Genomic DNA, 19,825 nt, shown 5'->3' on the forward strand with positions numbered 1-19,825 from the left:
ATATCATAGGCACATTGGAGAAAATGTTTAATGCATTTGGTGTATTAATAAGTTAATTCTTTATGTGTTGCGTTGTAATAATTAAATGTTTTTCTTTGGAATCTAATGACGCATTTGGTATCTTTCTAGAAATTATATCGTTATTACATGGATTTACGTAGAACAATAGTTTGAAAACTGTCTAAAAAAGTTTACATCTTGATTTTTGTTTAAAAAAAAAAGGTTTAACTTTGGCTTAATTGTTTTAAGCGATTTTTACTTTTGTTTCGTTATCTAAATTTCATGATTAATAGTTTAATAGTAAAAGTTAAGATAATATAAAATCATTTTAAAGCTGAAACGCAAGTTGTTCCATTATGCTTTCAGGTTTAATGAAAATAATGCTGCGATTGCTACCTGTGTTCCTTTTATTAACGTATATATATTGTGTCCGGGGTAATGATGTTACCATATCTGCATCAGCGGGAGAAATCAGAGGATTATCTGTGTTCTTATCATTTGCTGGCAAGCCGTACAGAGCAATGGTCTTCTTTGGGGTTCCTTATGCCCTCCCAACAGATGGCTTTAAGAGATTCTCGAAGCCAGTCAGAATTCCTCGGTTCAGTGAAACTTTTGACGCAACAAAACCAAGGTCAGCATGTCCACAGAACATTAAATGGGTGCCAGATCTCGAGTCATTACCAGTCAGTGAGGATTGTTTGAATTTAGATATTTTTGTACCACACTATAACCATGTGACAAAACCTAAAGCTGTAATGATATTTATTCACGGTGGAGCATTTCAGTACGGATATAAAGACGTTTATAAATCCGAAGTCTTTGCCGCAGTCAACGACGTCATTTACGTAACTATTAACTACAGACTCTCAGCGTATGGCTTTCTAGCGAGTAAAAAGTTCGGGCTGAAAGGGAACTATGGGTTATGGGACCAACATATGGCAATTCAATGGGTGCACGAAAATATAGCAGCTTTTGGTGGTGACCCCGGAAGGGTAACATTATTCGGAGAGTCCGCTGGTGCAGTTGCTGTGATGTATCAAGCTCTGTATGAAGGAAATAAGGGTATGGTACATCGTGTGATAGCACAAAGTGGCTCTGTTGGGTCTTACTGGACTTACAGTGAAAATCCAGATGTCGCTTTTGAGGATCTTATTACTAGAAGTGATTGCAAAATGAGTACATTAACTGAAATACTTGAATGCCTTCGAGCTCTGAATATATCAGATCTACAAGACATATTTTCATACGAAACCTTGTTTTTACCTGTTACCGATGGTGAATTTGTAAGATATAACCCATTCAGTCTGTTCAAGAAAAACACCAAAGAATCTGCAGAGGCTTTGCGTATTTTTACTGATATTGACGTTATCATCGGTATGAACAGTGACGAGGGACTAGCTGATCTAGAAATTTTAGCAAAAATATTGGGAAAGGGCATTGAAGAGCTTTCAGATGGTATGACATCGGAAGAGTTCAGAAATTACACATACAGACATCTAAACTATGTTAACTTCACTAATGATGTAAATATGGTGAAGTCCCTTATACATCAGTACACGGATTGGACCAGACTAAATGATTCTAATTCTCGGCGATCTTCCTTCCTTGACCTCCTGAAAGATATAAGCTACACTCCTTCAGTAATTCAAGCCTCAAATGCTCACGCTATGTCTGGTGGCAAAGGGAGTATCTACATGTACCAGTTCGAACACAGGTCTAGCTTCTCCATATCTCCGTTATGGATCAAAGGGGCCAATCATATGGAAGAAATACCGTTAGTTCTTGCGTTCCCTACAGATTTCATAATTTCATTGGGTATAAAGTCAGTAGAAGAGATACTTGTATCTGATGATCAAATATTACTGTCAACAAACATGATGAAATTTTGGACACAGTTTGCAAAGACAGGGTATGTAAAATTAATCGCTTAAACCTTTTAAAGAACATAACACTAGATTAGCGTAATGTATATCTTGAACACGGACAAAGGACTTTTAGGTTAAAGCATGCATCGACCACCCTCGAAAGAGGTTGATACTTTTTCCGAAAACTCTGTAGTGAACATAGATTTCATCAAGAAGTTAATCTATGGTGCCATATTTCTGCCAGTCATATATCCACTTATGTATCTCGAAATTTCTTGTAAAAATGTCACTTCTTCAGTTATTACTAGTATCTGGCAAGTGACAAAACTGTCTGTTATTCACACAAATATCTAGCAAGTGACAAAACTGTGTTATCCTCACAAATATCTGGCAAGTGACAAAACTGTGTGTTATCCTCACAAATATCTGGCAAGTGACAAAACTGTGTGTTATCCTCACAAGTATCTTAAAAGGACAAAACGGCCTGTCAGTGCCCACCTCTTCCATCCACATATTCGCATAAATAAGTGGTTATTGTGAAAATGTTCTTGATATCTAGTTAATATTTGTGGCCAAATTGGCGATTAACAGACTTTTTGTGCCATATACGGAATGAATGAGTGTGTATGTGATTTATAACATTCAGAAGGAATGATAAATTTGCATATCTATTATGCCCCTTTTATGTATTTTCATTCATTCCATAATGACAGGGAACGATTACGGGACATTGCCAATCATTACTGACTAACTGACAAAAATCAACATACCTAGTTAACGTAAATGGATATTTTGATGATATTTATACTTATACTTATGTGGATAACATGCAGTATTTTCACTTGCCCGATAATAACTGAAGAAGTGATATTTTAACGAAAGATTTCGAGATAAATAAGTGGATATGTGGTTGGTAGAAATATGTCACCCATAGAATAACTTCCTGGAAAAATCCAAGTTGACTATAACATAATTAACATATCTGGATAACACGCAATTTTGCTATTTGCCAGATAATAACCGGATATGTGAAACTGTCCACATAAATAAGTGGATATGTGGTTGGTAGAAACATGCCACCATATTAATATGTCATCCATATTGTGTTCCCATATTGATTCGACGCTGTGAATGACGAACTCAATGTCTGTGCATTATAAAGCGAATGTTAAAAAGATCCTGTCTGTACTCTTAGAGTCAATGTTATATAATATAAGGTAGTGTTCTGGAATGTTTAGAATGTTTGCGGTCTGTTCTTAATAATACCTGGTACATAGGGAACTGTTACATGAGTTTTTAGCTCACCTGAGCAATGCTCAGGTGTTTTTCTGATCGCTCGATGTCCGGCGTCCGTCGTCTGTCGTCTGTCTGTCTGTCAACATTTAGCTTGTGTATGCGATAGAGGCTGTATTTTTCAATTAATCTTCATGAATATTATTCAGAATGATAACCTTGATGAAATCTAGGCCGAGTTCGAAAATGGGTCATCTCGGGTCAAAAACTAGGTCACTAGGTCAAATCAAAGAAAAACCTTGTGTATGCGATAGAGGCTGTATTTTTCAACTAATCTTCATGAATATTAGTCAGAATGATAATCTTGCTAAAATTTAGATCAAGTTCGAAAATGGGTCATCTGGGGTCAAAAACTAGTTCACTAGGTCAAGTCAAAGAAAAACCTTGTGTATGCAATAGAGGCTGTATTTTTCAACTGATCATCATGAAATTTAGCCAGAATGATTACTTTGATAAAATCTAGGCCGACTTCGAAAATCGGTCATCTCGGGTCAAAAACTAGGTCACTAGGTCAAATCAAAGAAAAACCTTGTGTATGCGATAGAGGCGGTATTTTTCAATTGATCTTCATGAAATTTGGTCAGAGTGATTGCCTTGATAAAATCTAGGTCGACTTTGAATATCGAGTGCTTGGTGCAAAACTATTGTAAGTGTATATAAATAAAGAACAAGATACAATAGTTTTGCGCCAAGCCCTCGATATGGGTTATCTGAGGTCAAAAACTAGGTCACTAGGTCAAATTAAAGAAAAATCTTGTGTATGCGATAGACTGTTTTTTATAATTGATTTTTATGAAATTTGGTCAGCATGATTGCCTTAATGAAATCTAGGTCGAATTTGAATATGGGTCATCTGAGGTCAAAAACTAGGTCATTTGGTCAAATCAAAGAAAAAACTTGTGTATGTGATAGAGGCTGTATTTTTCAATTGATCTTCATGAATTTTGGTCAGAATGATTGCCTTGATAAAATCTAGGTCGAGTTTGAACATGGGTCATCTAGGGTCAAAATCTAGGTCAAATCTAAGAAAATGCTTGTTTTATCGCAAGAGACCAATTTTTTGGTCCAATCTTAATGAAAATTGGTCAGAATATTTGTTTCCATGAAATCACTAGGTCAAACATGTTTTACACTGTTATGGTGTTTCTTATGTGAGCGACCTAGGGCCATCTTGGCCCTCTTGTTTTTGTTCTTGTTCACTATGGAGAATCTGTTATCTCAATAGAACTATACACACAGCAGAACAATATCATTATTCCTTTGACAAACATTAGACATTTATCCAAGGTTTAGAAGACGGTTCTGGATAGTGAGAGGGATATGATCTAAGAGTTGTTATGGTCTAAGAGTTGTTAGTTGTTATGGTCTAAGAGTTGCTAGTTGTTATGGTCTAAGAGTTGTTAGTTGTTATGGTCTAAGTGTTGTTATGGTCTAAGAGTTGTAAATATGTGATATAATATTATGTATCTTCACAGAAATCCGAATGACATCAGAGATAAACATCCTGGCGTGTGGCCTGAATATACCTATGATACACAGTCCTACATTATATTCAACACGGACGGTAAACCATACCCTACAGGGTCTCACTTCCGGATTGAATTTGTGAACTATTGGACAAACGTATTTCGAGGACTTCAAGAAGCATTGACTAATGCAAAAGTTGTATGCGACGTGAATTCAGCAGCTTCATTAGGTTCTCATTGGGCATTTTATTGTTTATTTTGTGTATTTTTCATGATCTATTGCGACAAAAAATGCTGAAGATTATAGCCTGTTGTATAGATAACTGAGTGTAGAACTATTATGACAAAAAAAATCTGTGTCACTAAATTGCTTTCACGCGAAACTCACTTCATTCCTTAACTATATCTACATAATATATAAATAGAACATTTCCTCAAAGCAGCATATTTAGTGCAATGCAGCTTTTTGACTGTAGCTAACATCTAAATAAAGTACAGTGAGGAAGCTGAAATCAGGAAATACTGACATATAGAATCACAGCACTCGAATGCATTCTATTGTATGAAATAGTAACTTTGTTACAGAACAGGATTTGGCTTTATATTAAAGAAATGACATTGTTTTGCCGTTGAATAAAACAATTGTTTGGAGTGTTCAGATGTGAAGGAAATATGACGCGGTTTGATTGGTATAAAAATACGCACATGAACGAGAGACAATGGTTTTATTCAAAAGGAAATTATTGTTTCAGATGCATTATTTCGATTCTAACATGATATCATGGATTATAATTTAAATTCTCTACGACATCTACCAAATGTTTGCTCGTTTTTCTTTGATATCATTTTAGCATACCGCTATAATGTTTGACGCTACGACTTAAAAATTGTGAAATACAAAAACGATTTTGTTTCACGATGAAACACAGTTTTCAGTCTTTGTATAATAGGAAAGTAAATCAGGCCCTGTAAGAACATTAAACATATTTATTGTGAAATATCCAGATACAACTTAGAAATAAATGTGACAATTTCGTAGTGTTTGAGATCTAAAATAGCATGCATTTCCACTACCGTCCATGAACAGGCTCAATCAAACCGAGCCTGCAACATTTTCGTTTTTATCGTGTTGAGCGACCTGTGAAGTTTCCACTTTTTCTTCAGTAGTTCAAAGGGTAACATTCGGCTAACATCATTGAAAAATACATAATATAAAAGAAACATCTTTTATTTGTTTTACATTCAAGTTCATAATATCTTTTCCTCTTAAACACAAAGTCTTTAACGGGAAAGGCAATGTTGTTTTGACATTAATTCCATCTGCTTGGATTTCTTTAATCATTTAAAGAAGTGAAAGAATTTTTAAAATCGACTTAAAATGAGACAGTTATGAGCATTTAAATAATTAATCAAAATGGTGGCCATTTTGTTTTCATGGTAACAAAAAAAAAATGGCGGATTTATTAAATTTCTAGACACATACTAGAACTGTAAATACTTTCGAGGGTGGGATCAAAAGTATTGCAACCAATGGTGTTAAATGACAACTAAAGGTTGGATTAAGAAAATCTTTATTTCAAACCTTCAAAGTAATCTCCTTTGACAGATACACAACGTCTCAATCTTTTAATCTAATCCTTAAAAGCTTTCTGATAGTCTTTTTTCAGGTATATCACTAAAAAGGTTAAATATGGCGGCCCCCAACTTTTGGCGGGATGTATATTTTCTGCCTGCAAGCTTTTTCTTGAGACGAGGGAAAAGGAAAAAGTCACAGGGGGCTAGATCCGGAGAATAGGGTGGGTGTTCTAGAACATATACTCCCTGTTCATTAAAAAACGACGTCACAATCCCAGCCTTGTGACTCGAGGCGTTGTCATGTAACAAATGGATGCCTCGGATACCCGTCTTTGGTTGACGTTTCTGGAAATTCTTGAGAAGCTTTTTAAGAACTTTTTTCTTATATAACTTGGCATTCATTGACTTGCCTTTAGGTACAGGAACCTGGATGGCGAGACCTTTAGTAGTGAAAAATATGACATACATAACCTTTTTTACACTTGCATTTGACAATGCAAGGCCTTCTGGCATTTTGGTGAGCCATATTCGGTTACTCGGTTTTTCGATGCGGTTCGAAGAAATGTTTCCAAGATTCATCACCTGTTACTACATTCATAAATGGTTTTTGATCATATCTTGGAAACCTTTTCAAAAGCTTGCGCGCCATCTTAACGCGCGTGCGTTTTTGCCCATCAGTGAGCAAATGCGGGACCCTCTTAGCACTTTTCTTCTTCAATTTCAAAATATTTCGCAGAATGCGCAACACAGATGCTTTTGAAATGCCAACCATGTCCGCAATCTGCTGAGAAGTATATCTTGTGTCAGAAAGTACTATTTGTTTGATTTTTTCAACAATCCTTGGACTACTTGCAGACTTAGGTCGACAGGTTTTAGGCGCATTTTTGACAGACTCCACGCCTGCACAAAATTTCCTAACCCATCTGCAAAAGGACATTTCATCACTACCATAAACAGCACATATGTCAGCATAAATGTCCTTTGAACCTCTTCCGAGTGAAGCGCAAGTCTTAATGTAAGACCTCATTTCGTTCGCATTTTTACACTTTTACCAACCATTTTGCCTAACCGCCTACGAGTAGGGTTTGTGCAAAAGTGAATTGTGAGCGATATATTGTGTCTACATGTATAGTTTATACGTCGATTGAAAGCTATTACAATGGGGAACACGTGCAAGGCTTGAATTTTGTACTCGCGCTAAAATAGCGGTTATCAATAGCCAGTGGCATTACTTTTGATCCCATCCTCGTATTTCTGTAAAATGATTTCTGTATTTCATCCAGCTATAATGAAATAATTTACCATGTTTAACATCTTACATGCAATAAACATATAAAATTAATCTATTTAAAAGGTTATTTGCTAAATAAAGAATTCAGCAGTGTGTAAATGACATCATAAACACACAAAATGGCTGCCTCCATGATCAGCCATTTTCTTAAATTTCAAACTGCCATATATTTTTCAATAGTGGTCCGATTTTAAAAATTCTTTCAGCCTTATGAAAGGCCTGAGGATGGCTTTCATATGAAATTAACTTATTGTCATGCTTTCCTTGTTGGTGCTTTCCTGGGCCTGTAATGACACTCGGCAATTTCCGTGCGATTACGTATTACAGTAATGCGTTTTCGGCAACCTTCGGCCATATTAGAAAACGGTTTTTCATAAAACCGGAGAATTGCGAAATCGTATTAGGAGAATACATAAACGAACGGAAATCGCCATTTGTCATTAGGGCCCGCTATCTTAAAATATATTTTATATATCGTGGTAATAATCATCTTAAAAGTTACACATTCTCGGACTTCTTTCTAACACCGCCTTTTAAATGTCATTAGCAGTTCATTTTTTCTTTCCAAATATATATAATTGAAGGGGTCCCTGCAGAAAGGTACCTATCTCCATTTCGCAAAAATGTTGAGAAAACGCATTTTTGTAAAATTTTGGTGAAATGTGATATTTCCCAAAATTATTGCAGCTATAGATTATATACGTTTAACAGTTGGTCGAAAATACAGGTTTCCTTTAAAAGATGTAGACATGCGTAACGTTGTCGACTCTTAAAATCTTAAGGCACATAGTGTGTGAGGTTAAGACACAAACAGAAATTCCAAATGGTTCATTTTAAACATGTACGGAACAACATATTACTTTGTTAAACTTTCAAAGTATTCGCAATCTAAGTCACATTTTCAAAACTGATAATGAAAAAGTATTGAACAACTCTGGTCTTCCGTTTACATTTGAAGCTCACTAGTATTAAGCAAACGTCTTTTATGTACTTCAGCAACTCTCTAGTACTAGTATTAAGCAAACATCTTTCATTAACATCCGCAACTTTCTAGTATTAAGCAAAGGTCTTTAGTTTACATTTGAAGCTCACTAGTATTAAGCAAACATCTTTCATTTACATCAGCAACTCTCTAGTATTAAGCAAACATCTTTCATTAACATCCGCAACTTTCTAGTATTAAGCAAAGGTCTTTAGTTTACATTTGAAGCTCACTAGTATTAAGCAAACATCTTTCATTTACATCAGCAACTCTCTAGTATTAAGCAAACATCTTTCATTAACATCAGCAACTCTCTAGTATTAAGCAAACATCTTTCATTAACATCCGCAACTTTCTAGTATTAAGCAAAGGTCTTTAGTTTACATTTGAAGCTCACTAGTATTAAGCAAACATCTTTCATTTACATCAGCAACTCTCTAGTATTAAGCAAACATCTTTCATTAACATCAGCAACTCTCTAGTATTAAGCAAAGGTCTTTAGTTTACATTTGACCCTCACTGTTAATAAGCACGAGTACGGGGTATTGCAGGCTCCATAACCTCAAATCCCCTTTTCTAAATTTCATTTTGTTTAGTTCTGCCCATTGTTTTCTCGTATAGGGCAAGCCAATTGTTTTAATTCGGGCGGATGTCTCTAAATTGTTTTATGTACTTGTAGCATGTGTAAATGTTGAATTCTACTGAACTCGGGGCTAGAGGGCGTGGACGGTAGCATGCATTTCCACTACCGCCCAAGAACCGAGCCAGCAACATTTTCATTTTTGTCCTTTCCGCGACATGTGGAGTGTACACTTTTTCTATTTATCTGCACTTACAATGATAATGGCTAAACATATCAGTTTATCAGGCAAGTGTCCTTATTTAAATGAATTCTTTGTGTCATTTTGTTACTTTCTGTGTCATTTTGTTACTTTCTGTTTTGTAGTTTGTTTCTTATGAAGTATGAAGTTATGCGAATAGGCCTTTCTCTATAATAAAGTAAGAGTATATACAATCCAATGTTCTAGGAAAGTTTGAATCAAAATATGAAGTAGGAGTTATAAGTTGTAGTCGTGAACATTGATAGAGCAGATGATATTTTCACTCTGATTTACTTCCCAGTTCTAGATAGTAATCTCGTATGTCAGATTTGTAATGATCAATAAGCGGATGTGATAAAGTTTCCAAAAGTATACCAAAAGTTCATCGTTATTCTTTCAATCTTCCCGCAGATTTTTGTATATTTGTATCGCGTTATTAAAGTTTCTTATCATTGTTAAATTTAAACTAAAGACACTGTAGGAGTTTCCCAAAACTGAAAGTTCTGAACGATTGAGTTATTTTATTAGGTTACAAAAGAGTGGATGAAGTTTTCCAGTAGTAACTTTCTCTGACAATGGAACCAAGGGTCATGATATCGAACTCCCACTCCTCCAACTAAAAGTACTAACATTCAGATAAGAACCTTGTGTACGAGAGCTTTACACTTGGAATGCTTAAGAACGAGGGAAACTTCTTGAACTGGAGCATCTTAATTATATATCTAGCGCTACCTTCCAACTAACAATTACTAACATCGCTCGTAATGACTATAAATAAGTTATAGACGCTATACACTTCAAAATAAACTAACCTTTCATTTCACACACTAAAACAGTAGGAAGACGTAGGTAAGTTTTTGAAATGTTTAACTGTTATTAATGTATAAAATTCATGTTTTGATTTTTTAGAATATTTCTTGTTTATATAACCTGAAATGAAGCATTTATAGAAAGGCAGTTATATGGAAAATGCTTAACATGATAAATTATTTACTCTTCAAGTAAGATTCTTAACTGAGGCCGTTGTTTATGGAATTGTATTCTTTGTATCATTGAAGGTTCCGTGTGCACCGCTGTATGAATATATCTGCGCGCGTCTCTAAATTACATTCTAGTGCTTATAACGTGTGTACATATTCAGTTCTGCTCAACCATGGGCTATATGGAATGAAGAGAAGCATGCATTTCCACTACCGTCCATGAAAAGGCTCACTCAAACCTAGCCTGCACCATTTTCATTTATGTCGTGTTGGGCGACCTGAGGGTTTTCCATTTTTTTTTCTATTTTATTATTATCTATAACAGATATTTTTAGAAATCAGTTGAAATTGAAAAAAAAATGAAACAATAGTTGTGAAACAGCTTTTGATGGCATTTTCTTTCTGTGATTCTGGTACCAGTGGGAAACGTCAATATTTTTCCATACACTGACGCCTGAATTTCCTATCGGGTGCTTGAGGTAATTCAGCGTGTGTTGTTGCACTATTTTTTCTATTTAGTTCAGTATTGTCAATCCTATTCAGACTATTGAACAAATTTATTATATTTACATTTGCTGGGCTACCTATTATTAGCTTTAATCAGGCGACGAAATATGATTTAAAACTAACAGAAGGTAAATTCACCTCGCAAATCAATCAATCATGGAAATATAATGTTTTCTTCACATAAATATTTGAGAAAAAAATGATATTCTCGAATTTTAGAGTTTAACATTACACTGATACACATCCTTATTAATCCGTATTGAATTTGGCAATCTATCCAAAAGCAAAACAAAACAAACAATAACAGAAAAAAAACGCAACATCTTAAATACATGTTGGGCTATCAATTTCGTGTCACATCTTTTCACAGAAAAAGAGTGTAAAACTACAGTCAGTACGTAGCTGTTTTATAAACGAGGACTGTCGGAGATCATTATCATACCGGGTTTCCTAGCGACTTATATATTTTCTTATCAAAATGTTACGGAAGAGACTAGTGCTTTCACAAATATATAGAAAATTCTGTCAATGGATAGCGATAATATCTATGTTACTGCTATGGTATTCAATCATACAAAGGCACTACGTCGCCGCCGGATAATAAAATGGGTACAAGTGATTTATAAACATGCGAATCACGAGGATTCTGTGCAATTGTTTTACTACATCTTATTTGTATGAATAAAGAAAAATTCGACTAGTTTTAGGAAAAAGGGATGTTTATACAGAGATTTTTTTCGCAATTCAAGCACGTTTTTGTTTCAGCTTCGTTTCCATTTCTGGAACTCTCGTTAGCTGCATTACATTGTATTTCTTTTTCCTGTTCAGTTTTGGTGTGTATGTGAAACAGCCATTACAATGAAGTAATTGAAATCATTGTCCGAAATACCGACATTTCGTGAAACGGTCTTGCGGAACTATTATGTATGAAGAAGAATGTTAAATAGTAAAATATTTTTTCTAGAAAATTAACGATACTCATGATAAGCGTGCCTGTTAAGTTAACATATAAAAAAACAAAATGATACGGTAACACAGAGAACTCGATCCTATAGGAAAGAGACGGATCAATACATGTGATATTAATTATGGTGTTAATTATATATTATAATAGATGTATTTTATTGGGTTTTCAATGATTATCGTTATTTAGGTTCACACACCGAAAATTAATAACGGACACATATGGAATATTCATGAGTTCTTGATCAATGCATTATAAACGCCACGTGCCAGTTAGATACATGGCGGGAAAATGAAAGATTCAATCGGTCTCCACGAATTTTATCGACAACTTACACAAGTGTGAGATAAAGTAAATAATCCTAGGCACGATTCCATAAGAATCATTTTGCTTTATCTACTTGGCAAAATTAACAGTAGAAAGTGGTTAAACTGTCAGCTAAAGATTTATGCTTGATGTGACAGCATTGGTTTAAAGTAACTTGCTGTGGAAGCATGTTTTTGAGTTATCCATATTTTCTTGAAAATATCACTATCCACGTGCAGTAAACTTTACAAAGTATTGCGTTGGTAGGGGAAAACGTTACCTGTGTTAACTGGGGCTTTGCATTCAACGAGAGAAACCAGAAAATCGCGATTTAAAATAGTGCTTTCTGTGACAGCTGTTGGACTTTAGAACGGACACTTTTCGAGTTCGACAATCTATCCATAAATAGGCCATTTCCTGAGCGAATATCCTACTAAAATGATCTTAGATATGAAAGAGACCGCAGCGGTGACAACTAGTTGGTAATTTATCAAGGAACAGTCGCTTGGGTTTGGTTTTCCAGCCATTTGAAAATACGCTTGCTGTGGAAGCATTGCGGTTTGTCCAGGTTACCAGCAAAACTAAAGCAGACACGAACATATGTTATATCACCGGAGGTACGCATTGATATAATGACTTGCACCAGCTAGGCGTCATTTTACAATAAATTATCTTTAAAAACTTTACCTTCAAAAACACTGTTTTGTTTACAAATACTGCTTGGCGTGGTACCCCAGTTGAAACGTCACAAGTCATGTGATTGTGCACCGTGATAGAATTTCGCAAAATTATTAGCCTGCGTAAATTTAACATTCACCAATGCACGTCAAATTAGTCAATAAAGGTAAACAAACTTCGCTTCGGCTCTTCAGTTTTCGGTGATTTGTCACCATTTCTGCTTGTAACACGGCAATTTACGAACTTTTTGACCCGTTGATATATATTTACTCATACAGTAGTGTCTATGATTAGACGTACATATATTTTTACTCCCTATGACACCTTTTGTCTCAAATTATAAAAGGTATCATTATAAGATTTTGATGTATTAGGTATTAGGGCACTATTTCAGAAAAAAAGAAGTTCCATAGTCTCGGCGGGTATAATACTTTAACGAACATGGCCGGAAAAGATGCGACTATGAAAAAATCTGTTATATTTCTGGCAGAAAAGTAGGCTGATAATCTCAAAATAAGTTCACTGAGGTACTGGGATGAAAAAAACTCATTCCATTAAAGATAGAGAGATTTGTTTGATCGATAACATCAGTATAACTCCCATCGTAAATATTTCTTCGAGAGGCATACAGCTGATAACATTGTGGAGGTTAGAGATTTCTGATACTGTTTGCTTCTTTTTAATGACTTAAGAGAGGAAAATGAAATTTAGCTATTGTTACAGTAACAAAGGCAACTATATGTAGCAAAAGCAATTTATGAATGAAAAAGATAATTCTTTCATCAAATATATTCTGTAAATAGTTAATGTTGCGGCTATCTTGGAATTTTAAAGACGTAAGTTCTTGACTTAATTTCTTTGATAAATTTATATTCAGATTTAATACAACGATAGTTTAGATTGTGTTTAATATTTTTTCTTACTATTTTAACACAGTCCCGCTGTGAAAAAAGAAATAGATATATACTTGGCTTATAGATTGGCTTATAGATTTTCAGCGGTGCCACGTGATTTCTAAATTACAGTTTTAATACTTAACATTAAAACCAACATAGTCTAATTTTAAAGACGACTGTAATTGGACCAAAAAGCTGTTTCTATAATACTTTCAGGTTATATAAAAAAATGCGAGTTGTGCTACCTGTGCTATTTACATTAACGTATATACGCTGCGCCTGCGGTAATGATGTTACCATATCAGCACCAGCGGGAGAAATCAGAGGATCATCTGTGCTTATATCGTTTGCTGGCAAGCCGTACAGAGCCATGAGCTTCTATGGGGTTCCTTATGCCCAACCATCAGATAACTTTAGTAGATTCTCAAAGCCAGTTAGAACTCCTCGGTTCAGTGAAACTTTTGACGCAACAAAACCAAGGTCAGCATGTCCACAGAACGTGAAATGGGCACCAGGTCTTGAGTCATTACCAGTCAGTGAGGATTGTTTGAGTTTAGATATTTTTGTACCACACTATAACCATGTGACAAAACCGAAAGCTGTAATGATATTTGTTCACGGTGGATGGTTTCAGTACGGATATAAAGACGTTTATAAATCTGAAGTCTTTGCCGCAGTTAACGACGTCATTTATGTAACTATTAACTACAGGCTTTCAGCGTATGGCTTTCTAGCGAGTAAAAAGTTCGGACTGAAAGGGAACTATGGGTTATGGGACCAACATATGGCAATTCAATGGGTGCACGATAATATAGCAGCTTTTGGTGGTGACCCCGGAAGGGTAACATTATTCGGAGAGTCCGCTGGTGCAGTTTCTGTGATGTATCAAGCTCTGTATGAAGGGAATAAAGGTATGGTACATCGTGTGATAGCACAAAGTGGCTCTGTTGGGTCTTACTGGACTTACAGTGAAAATCCAGATGTCGCTTTTGAGGATCTTATTACTAGAAGTGATTGCAAAATGAACACATTAATGGAAATACTGAAATGCCTTCGAGCTATGAATATTTCAGATCTACAAGACATGTTTTCATATGAGACCCTATTTTTACCTGTTACCGATGGTGACTTTGTAAAATACAACCCATTCAGTTTATTCAAAAACCTCACCAAAGAATCTGCAGAGGCTTTGCATGCTTTTGCTGATATTGACGTTATCATGGGTATGAACAGTGACGAGGGACTTCTTGACTTGGAGGTTCTATCAAAACTATTAGGAAACAGTATTGAAGAGCTTTCAGATGGTATGACATCAGAAGAGTTCCGAAGTTACACAAAAAGACAGCTAAACTATGTTAACTTCACTTATGATGTAAATATCATTAATTCCCTTATACATCAATACACTGACTGGACTAATCCAAATGATTCTATTTCTCGGCGGTCCTCATTCTTGGACCTTCTAAAAGATATAAGTTACACCCCGTCGGTAGTTCAAGCCGCAAATGCTCACACTACGTTTTGGGGCAAAGGTAGCATGTACATGTACCAGTTTGAACACAGGCCTAGCTTCTCCATATCTCCGTTATGGATCAAAGGGGCAAACCATGCGGAAGAGATACCGTTCGTTCTTGCGTTCCCTACTGATGTCATAATTACACTGGGTATAAAATCAGCAGAAGAGCTACGTGTGTCTGATGATGAAATATTACTATCAAGAAACATGATGAAATTTTGGACACAGTTTGCCAAGACAGGGTATGTGCAATTAATGCTAACCCCTTTTAAAATGTATAATTAGATTAAATGTGTCGATGTCAGTCAAATGTTTAAATCATCATTATTTATCTTTAGTTTCAACGCGTATTAGAACAAACATTCAAGTTACGTTAACCTTATCCTTTGATTATAATTCCATTACTAAAATGGTGGCTCAGAATGGTGGCATAGTTTAAAACTTCGGACGCCCATCCTCAAAAGAGATTTGAACTTTTTCCAAAAAAAAAATCATTTTAACTAATTAAGAAGTGGACTAAGTTAGATTTAGCTAGGAAATTAATGGGTATGTCTGTCACTAACGCCGTTTCCTCGTATTGCTTTGAGGTTGTCAATTAAGAACTCTATGTCAGAGCATTATTATAGTTGTATAATATTATGTTCCTTCACAGCAATCCGAATGACGTTAGAGATATACATCCTGGTATGTGGCCTGAATATACTTATGATACACAGTCGTACATTGTGCTCAACACGGACGGGAAACCATACACTACAGGGTCTCACTTCCGGCTTGAATTTGTGAACTATTGGACAAACGTATTTCCAGGACTTCAAGAAGTACTGACTAAAGCAAAAATTGTATGCAACAAGAATTCAGCAGCTTTGTTTGGTTCTTCTTGGACACTTTGTTTTTCTTTTTATGTTCTTCTTTTGATCAATTCTTAGAAAAGATGATTGTAATTTACAGCCTTTTTAGAACTGTTATGGCATTAATTAACTGTGCAACGCACTTCATCCCTTGACTATATCCAAGACAGATATATATAAAGATCTATTTTATATGTAAATATGATATTTCTTTCGAAGCAGCTTATTAGGTGTATAGCAGCTTTTAGAATACATAATGTGCAATAATACTACAATTTGATCACTTGGACCTTTATGCTACATGTTTTTAGGAGGATACGGAAATACCTGATGTAAGACGATTGACAAAATGTACAACTATAACCTTTCGCAACATTTTAAGTAGCTAAAATTTAAATAAGTTACTGTGAGAAAGCTAAAGTAAGGAAATAATGACATAGGATCACAGCACGCAATCAAATGCATTTATTGTATATAGTTATAAAAATTGGATATTATATTGTTTCTGGTGAAGTTTCGAAATATAATTGTAAAATAAAACTGATAATTTTGCAGTAAAAAAAGCAAAAAAAAATCTAAATATTTTCATGGGTAAAATTTGGCTACACATGAAATAACCAGAAAATATATTGGAAATATAGAAAACAGTAAAGAGTCTTGTATGCGAATCGTGATTTTGTTTTTGATTGTTGCTTTTTTCCTTAAACTTTTAACTGTTTAATGTTGCAGCTCATACTACGAGGGCTGTTCAAAAATAACGTAGACTTTTGCTGTCAAATGTTGCATATTGTGTAAATAATAACGTGACATATATCGTTGTAATTCGGAATCTTTCTGTAATTTGGTCATACATTTTTTTGTAACATTTTTGCTGATAGGCAAAGCTCGTCGAACGTTTTTATTACCATAGCTACGCATAACCGGCGCAGTCGCTTTTTGATCTGTCGTGATTTGAATTCGATCGCTAATGTTCGCACTAATAATACACTTGTTTTCCCCAAAATACCCGCAAAGTGCAGCAACACGTCAGGGCAACATGCACCTAGAGTATGGTGTCATTCCGATGTGAGAGGCGGAGGAAAACGATGTTTAAACAAAGTGAGTGTTAATGTTTATAATGCATGTAATGTCGTCATCGACTCGCACGGATACTATGACAATTGCTTAGTTAGAAATTTTGGCGAACAGCAACTGAAATTCATAAACTAATGAAGCAGACGCCACAACAACGAAAAAACTGCGAATGGATGTTAACGCCAATGTATGACGTCGTACATAAAGGCCAAGTTCTCACGTTGAGTACCCTGTCCGAGATGCGTGTCATGAGTGTTCATACATTTTAGTATCCTAACCAAACAAATTCTTATGACATATATTGCTCATGAAAATTTATAAAACAAATTTACAAATATGAATTAATGAAAACTTAATGAAAGCATCACCATGAAAGCAAGACGTCGTTAACGTCGTTGAAATATGATCGCCGTGCGCCGGATCCGTGTAAGTGATTGTTTTCGAGGAGGCGTAACTCCTGATTGCATGGTCATAATCACGTCAAATTTGCAGTGCAGTTAGTAGAAAGATTGCAAGTCATGATGTTATATTTCTTGTTTTGCTTCATTAAAGTATATAAAAGATTGAGAAAAAGTCTACGTTATTTTTGAAGAGCCCTCGTATCAATCTAAGATGTACGTTGAGAAAATGGTTGAATAATCTTCTTGTAGAAAAAGTCAGTGAATAGAATAAACGAACATACACTTTACCACAGCATATTCCTAAAGACGTTTTAGACTATTCTCGCTAAACTTGAGCTGATTGTAGGTCAACACCTTTTAGACTACGTGCAAGGAGAAACATTAATCGAGTGATATTTACAGATTTAAATTGCTGAGAACTGTTTTACGATTTACTTTTTGGGGCTGAAAAGTAAACATAAGGTAGCGCTCATTTCATAAATGTGTGTCTCGGGAATTTGCGTTTCAAAGATGAAAGATATGGCTATTCGTCGCCCAGTTTGCTTTAAATCTGCATCCGATACTGCACTTTCAATATTTTTTCAATATTTATGAAATTTTGTAAAACAAAATTAATTTTGCATCAGTTCGTCTGTTCACCAAAGATCTAAAACCGAGAGAATTTTGCATATCTGAGACATTGTCGTGTATGTGGAATAGTTGTTGTATATCCATCTGATTGCTCTTCTTTTTACCATTTCTATCTTATTTATATCAAGTTTAGTGTAGGGTGACCAGACTGAGGCCGAGTATTCTACCTGAGGCCTGACAAGAGTTTTATATGCTGTTTCTTTAACCTTGTTTTTGGTTTGGGTGTAACGTTTATGAAACCAAGTGATATGTTTGCTGTTGTGCAGATTTTGTTAATATGAGTGTTAAAAGAGAGTTCGTTTGTTAGATCTACACCAAGGTATTTTGCATTTCCCAAACAAAAAAGGCCCAATAAACACTGTCAATAAACACCACTAAAACCATGATCCGCAAGCGAGTTGTTAATTCAATACACACCATCAAAACCGTGTTCCAATTTCACATGCAAATGAGCTAATGGATCGCTAATTAACATAAATGTGTCATTTAATTAACAACACGCTAATGGAGCGCACAATAGATCGCTGAATGGAACGCATAATAGATCATATAATGGAACGCACAATAGATCGTATAATGGATCGCTTAATGGAACGCATATATAATAGATTGCTTAATAGATCGCTCAATGGAATACGTTTTATCAAACTGATACATTCCTAATTACAGGCTGTATTTAATTGAAACCTGATGCGTTCAGTTTTGGCAAATCGTTTATGCATGTGACTGGGTGTAGCCTGGATTTGCAGAGATATGCAATAACTGTTGAAAATTAAGGCCTTTCTGTTAAAATTATTCAAATATTATTTTGTTACAATAATGTATATAAAGTTGTATATATGATACAAACTTAGCAATCATTCAACATTTTGATGATCATTTGGATGCAGTTTTATACAAAACATTTGATGAATCATGCAGCTAACAGAAATTCCATCTTTGTGAAATATGGATACACAAAGAGAAACATACATTTATTAACCTGTTTCCATATAAGAAAGTATACAGGTCATTTGAATCAGCATTTCAAAAACTATTGTGATATGCATTTAATAAATCTTTGAATTCTAACATACACTTGTTTTATTGAAATCTATAAAGAATCACAATGTAAACATACATTTATTTATACTGAATTGTAAGTACATGTATTAAGAAAATACCTTTAGTTGTAAATCATAGAAATTAAACGAAATAACAACCACCATTTTCTCTTCAATAAATCCATCCAAAGAACTAAAAATTTATTTTATAGCTCTTTGATCCATCTACACTTATGACCTACAAAATGCTTTAATTTCTGTCCCTCTATATTATACCTTAGATGAGATTACATAACATAACCGTAGCAACTAGAAGATCTGCTGTTATGGTACATTGGATGGATTAAAACCATGTGTTTCCTGATAAAAGAGGAGAAAGCCTTCTGAATGGCTCTGTAAAGTTAATAACTCGTTTCAAAATCGCGAGCCATTTAATGGAACACGTTCTGTTAGCGATCCATTGCAACCATTTCTTGATAGTTTCAATGGATTACTAATGGAACGCACTAACAAACACCAAAAAAAAAAACGGTTTTGATAGTGTTTATAAGGTGTTTTTATATTGTTTATTAGAAAAAAAAATGTTTGGGTTAACGGTTTCAAGGATCTGACTGCAAAATATATAATCATGTCGTATTGTATGTTTATTACGTGAGAGGTTAAGAATTTGGTATTTACTTGGGTTG

The 19,825-nt window shown here is 34.9% G+C and overlaps 2 protein-coding genes across 2 annotated transcripts; both read left to right on the forward strand.

Annotated features, from left to right (window-relative positions):
* LOC123526156 (bile salt-activated lipase-like) lies at nt 1-8,282 on the forward strand. The gene is made up of 3 exons (XM_053523730.1): nt 1-117; nt 367-1,909; nt 4,634-8,282. The coding sequence occupies exons 1-3, from the start codon at nt 63-65 to the stop codon at nt 4,920-4,922; spliced, it is 1,887 nt and encodes a 628-aa protein (XP_053379705.1). The 5' UTR covers nt 1-62; the 3' UTR covers nt 4,923-8,282.
* A 5,467-nt stretch (nt 8,283-13,749) lies between these two features.
* Nucleotides 13,750-19,622, forward strand: LOC123526155 (acetylcholinesterase-like). The gene is made up of 2 exons (XM_045305183.2): nt 13,750-15,382; nt 15,793-19,622. The coding sequence occupies exons 1-2, from the start codon at nt 13,854-13,856 to the stop codon at nt 16,067-16,069; spliced, it is 1,806 nt and encodes a 601-aa protein (XP_045161118.2). The 5' UTR covers nt 13,750-13,853; the 3' UTR covers nt 16,070-19,622.
* The last annotated feature ends 203 nt before the right edge of the window (nt 19,623-19,825 follow it).

Source organism: Mercenaria mercenaria, chromosome 14 (assembly GCF_021730395.1).
Source record: "Mercenaria mercenaria strain notata chromosome 14, MADL_Memer_1, whole genome shotgun sequence".
Taxonomy (NCBI): domain Eukaryota; kingdom Metazoa; phylum Mollusca; class Bivalvia; order Venerida; family Veneridae; genus Mercenaria; species Mercenaria mercenaria.